The 3,687-nt window shown below is 51.9% G+C and overlaps 1 protein-coding gene and 1 long non-coding RNA gene across 3 annotated transcripts; one reads left to right on the forward strand and one right to left on the reverse strand.

Annotated features, from left to right (window-relative positions):
- Window positions 1-27: 27 nt before the first annotated feature.
- Window positions 28-2,145, reverse strand: LOC135302074 (uncharacterized). 2 transcript variants are annotated; one of them, XR_010363765.1, is made up of 4 exons: window positions 1,167-1,563; window positions 1,045-1,076; window positions 902-952; window positions 28-679 (listed from the first exon to the last, which is right to left on the reverse strand). It is a non-coding gene; the product is annotated as an uncharacterized LOC135302074 (long non-coding RNA). The 2 variants fall into 2 exon arrangements; XR_010363766.1 differs by lacking the exons at window positions 1,045-1,076; window positions 1,167-1,563 and adding an exon at window positions 2,075-2,145 and having other exon boundaries at window positions 902-988.
- Window positions 1,475-3,483, forward strand: GSC (goosecoid homeobox). Its single transcript, XM_064422607.1, has 3 exons — window positions 1,475-2,359; window positions 2,531-2,790; window positions 3,158-3,483. Exons 1-3 carry the CDS (start codon window positions 1,657-1,659, stop codon window positions 3,308-3,310), a joined length of 1,116 nt encoding a protein of 371 aa, XP_064278677.1. The 5' UTR covers window positions 1,475-1,656; the 3' UTR covers window positions 3,311-3,483.
- Window positions 3,484-3,687: the final 204 nt, after the last annotated feature.

Genomic DNA, 3,687 nt, shown 5'->3' on the forward strand with positions numbered 1-3,687 from the left:
ATCCCGATGGCGGCATTAAGCAGGCGCTGCTCTGCATGCAGCGTGACCGGCTGCACTCAGGGAATTAGTGACCAAAAAACCCCAACAAACCGAAACTCCCTCTACGAGCCCACCCACAAACAAACAAAAAAATAAAGAAAACTCTCAAAACATAAACAGGAAAAAAATATCCCAAATCTAACCAAAAAACCCGCCGAACCCTCTGTCAAATAGTTTCACTTTCCATCAAATTTGAAAAACTTGCACGAAGTTCAGGTCTAAAAGCCAAAGGGGTAAAGAAATGGTTAGGCAGATAAATTGAAGTAAAAACCGATGCAGCTAATTAATCACATTGGAATGTATCAATAAAGCGAGAATTTAGTTTTGGCATTCTTTTTTTTTAACGCTTATACAAGTCTTTCGCTATAAAGACGTTTCAGATCATTCTCAGGTGTGGTTTTAAATCCTGGAATATCGAGGAAAGGAAGGCTAAAGATAAAGTGCGAGTAAGCGCTAACGAGGATATTCTTTGTTGAGGAAAAATAATGTGTTCCTCGTAAACGGACTCTAATGGCTTGTTTTCATTTCATGCGTACAATTTCCTACCTTCTTTGATGGAGAGTTGATGGGGTAAATAGTCTAATCTTATTCAGTTCACCTCCTGTGGATTCCCAGGGACAGTCGTGACAGACGAAGTATTCTGCAAATCACAAGAGCCAGCTACCAGGAGAGCCAAACCTCTTAATAGGAAGAGTTTTAGGGATTCAAAATTTCTCCGTTTAAAAATTCACGGAACATGCAAAATATAAAGTTCTCTGCATCATTGCAACTTTATGGGCTTCGTTTTCTAAGGTAGATAATTAAAGATTAAAAAGAAGAGAAATAGCCACCATTCAGATCAGAAGCAAATTTGAATACCTACCACACCCGGGGATTTGAGATGGCACTGGTCTTTAACGTTCACGTCTCTTGGCTTGTTTTAAAAATAAAAGGTGATACCTGTTTGAGTCTGTTAAAAAAATGAAAGAAAAAAAAACCAAAGAAAACTGAGAGATAGAAGTTTACAATATTCGTGTGTCGTTGTTCCGCCAGGTGACCTAGGAAAATAATAAAAAACAAATAGTTCAGTTACTCAGTGAAGACGTTGTTGCTTCACTGCATAAACCTTAAATCAGAGAAACGCATACTCTTCAATGCCCGTTCAGTCCTCCGAGCCGGGGACGCAAGATTCAAATCCTGCTACAGAAACACTTGGAGTGGGGGGGCGTTGCATGTTTATGTGGCAGTTTATTTTTTTTTAAAGTGCTTCTTAAGCAGTTCGAAGCATAAATAATGAATCTGAGCCTTAGACAGAGGAAATCGCACCCACTAATGTGAACTAACACGACCAAAGTAGGCGCATAATAGACAAGACTAGGAGCTGCTAACCACTTCTACACAATGGCATTAATAAGATTAACCTGGGCAATTAGCCGGTGCAGCAGAGATCAAGCCTAAATCTGGGGCCTTTCTAAAAAGCCCACTAATGGAAAGGATTACGTTAATTTCATTAATTCTCAATACACAGACTAGGGCTGCTTTCACTCCTTTGTGCAACCCCCACCAAAAAAGGGGAGAAAAAAAAAATCAAATCTGGTTTTGTTTGTCATCTGCATATTACCAGGAACTAAATCCAGGATGACGTCGCCTGGGTATAAAAAAGGGAAGAGGTTCAGATGGATTATACTCCGAGCAGCCCTCTGGGTTGAGATCAGTAAACAGGCGAGAGTTGAGGGGGGAAAGTTCCAGGGGTGGATCCTGCGCACACGCACACACACCGCACACGCGCGCACAGGCACACACGCACACTCTGCCCGCAAGCTGCCCTCGGAAAAGGCTCTTTTCTTTTCGCTCCGATCCCTTTTTAAAATTTATCCGAAAAGTTTCGGTTTCGTGTCCTTCCAGCCTCTTCCCCCCCCCCCTCCCCAGCCACCACCTAACCCTCCCTCCCGCCCTCCTCCCTCCCTCCCCCGGCCGGTCCCCGCCGCCCTGCCCCGCACGGTTTGGGGCATGCCTGTGAGCATGTTCAGCATCGACAATATCCTGGCGGCCAGACCTCGCTGCAAGGACTCGGTGCTGCTGCCCCCGAGCGCCGCGCCCGTCGTCTTCCCCAGCCTCCACGGGGACTCTCTCTACGGCAGCGCCTCCGACTACGGCGGATTTTACTCGCGGGCCGTGGCTCCCGCCTCCGCGCTGCCGCCGGCCGTCACTGGATCCCGGCTCGGCTACAACAACTACTACTACGGGCAGCTGCATGTGCCGGCGTCCCCCGTGGGCCCTTCGTGCTGCGGGGCCGTGCCGCCGCTGGGCGCCCAGCAGTGCTCCTGCGTCCCCCCCGCAGGTAAGGCGGCCCCCGCGGGACGGGGCGGACGGGCCCCCTTTGTTCCCGCACCGCGGGGCCGGAGCGGGCGGCGGGAGGGGGCATTTTCGGGACGGGACGGGACGGGACAGGAGTGGGGGGAAGCAGCGATCTCATGCAAAGCCTATCGTCGACTCGTCTGTCTGTCCGTAGGTTACGAGGGCACTGGGTCAGTCCTGATGTCCCCTGTTCCCCATCAGATGTTGCCCTACATGAACGTGGGCACTTTGTCCCGGACGGAGCTGCAGTTACTGAACCAGCTGCACTGCAGGCGGAAAAGACGGCACAGGACTATCTTCACTGACGAGCAGCTGGAAGCGCTGGAAAACCTCTTCCAGGAAACGAAATACCCAGACGTGGGCACGAGGGAACAGCTGGCCAGAAGGGTGCACTTAAGAGAGGAAAAAGTAGAGGTACTTTGCTTTCTTTTCCCTTCTTCAGCCCTCTCCCACTCGCACCCAAACGCGCCCGAACCGGATGTATCGCGGCGCGGCTGCAGCCCGGCTCTGCCAGCGGAGGGAGAGGGAAAGTTTTTTATTATTTCCAAGTGCCCAAGTTCCTTAGGGCGGCCGGCCGAGCGTGTCACGGGGCTGTGAGGGGTTGTCGGCAGGCGGCTGTGCCTCCCGAAGGCGCCCGGCCGGTCCCACCCGAGCGGCTGCTTCCCCCGCCGCCCTCCCTCCGTCCGAGCCCGGCAGGGCTCCTGCGGGCTGAGGGGCTGCGGGTTTGCACAGTTTTATTTTTATTTCTTCCCTCTAATAATTTAATTTTTTAATGTAACAGGTTTGGTTCAAAAACCGCCGGGCGAAGTGGAGGAGGCAAAAGCGATCGTCTTCGGAGGAATCAGAAAACGCACAAAAGTGGAATAAAGCGTCTAAAACGTCACCGGAGAAGAGACAAGAGGACGGGAAAAGTGACTTGGACTCTGACAGCTGATACTTCTAAGCGGGGGGGACATTTCCCGTGGACTGTCGGATACGCTCCAGAGGATGCTACCAATCTTGCACAAGATCTGCCTTGTTGGAGGGGGAAAATATCTGTATATAATGTACAATGCCCCGAGCTAATTCCGTGTAAATAAAATGTGTTGCGGAGGTGTTGCACAGGTAGACGGCGGCGCGTTTGTTCACTCTGCGCCGCGGGGAGAGGGAGAGGAGAGGGAGAAGGGAGCAGGGAGCGATGGTGCCCAGCGGGGCGGTGTCAGCGTGAGAGCGGCCGAGGGCCCCGCTCGCCGCCGGCCGGGGGGCGATGGTGGGTCTGGCACCCGGAGGGAAGCGGCCGAGGCCCAGCCCGGCAGCCCGGGGTGGGTACGA

Source organism: Passer domesticus, chromosome 6 (genome assembly GCF_036417665.1).
Source record: "Passer domesticus isolate bPasDom1 chromosome 6, bPasDom1.hap1, whole genome shotgun sequence".
NCBI classification, from domain to species: domain Eukaryota; kingdom Metazoa; phylum Chordata; class Aves; order Passeriformes; family Passeridae; genus Passer; species Passer domesticus.

Coding starts and splice junctions, on each gene's coding strand:
- GSC (XM_064422607.1), top strand. CDS start 1,657: ATGACGTCGCCTGGGTATAAAAAAGGGAAGAGGTTCAGATGGATTATA. Junction 2,360..2,530: donor CTCCTGCGTCCCCCCCGCAG/GTAAGGCGGCCC, acceptor GTCTGTCCGTAG/GTTACGAGGGCACTGGGTCA. Junction 2,791..3,157: donor TAAGAGAGGAAAAAGTAGAG/GTACTTTGCTTT, acceptor TTAATGTAACAG/GTTTGGTTCAAAAACCGCCG.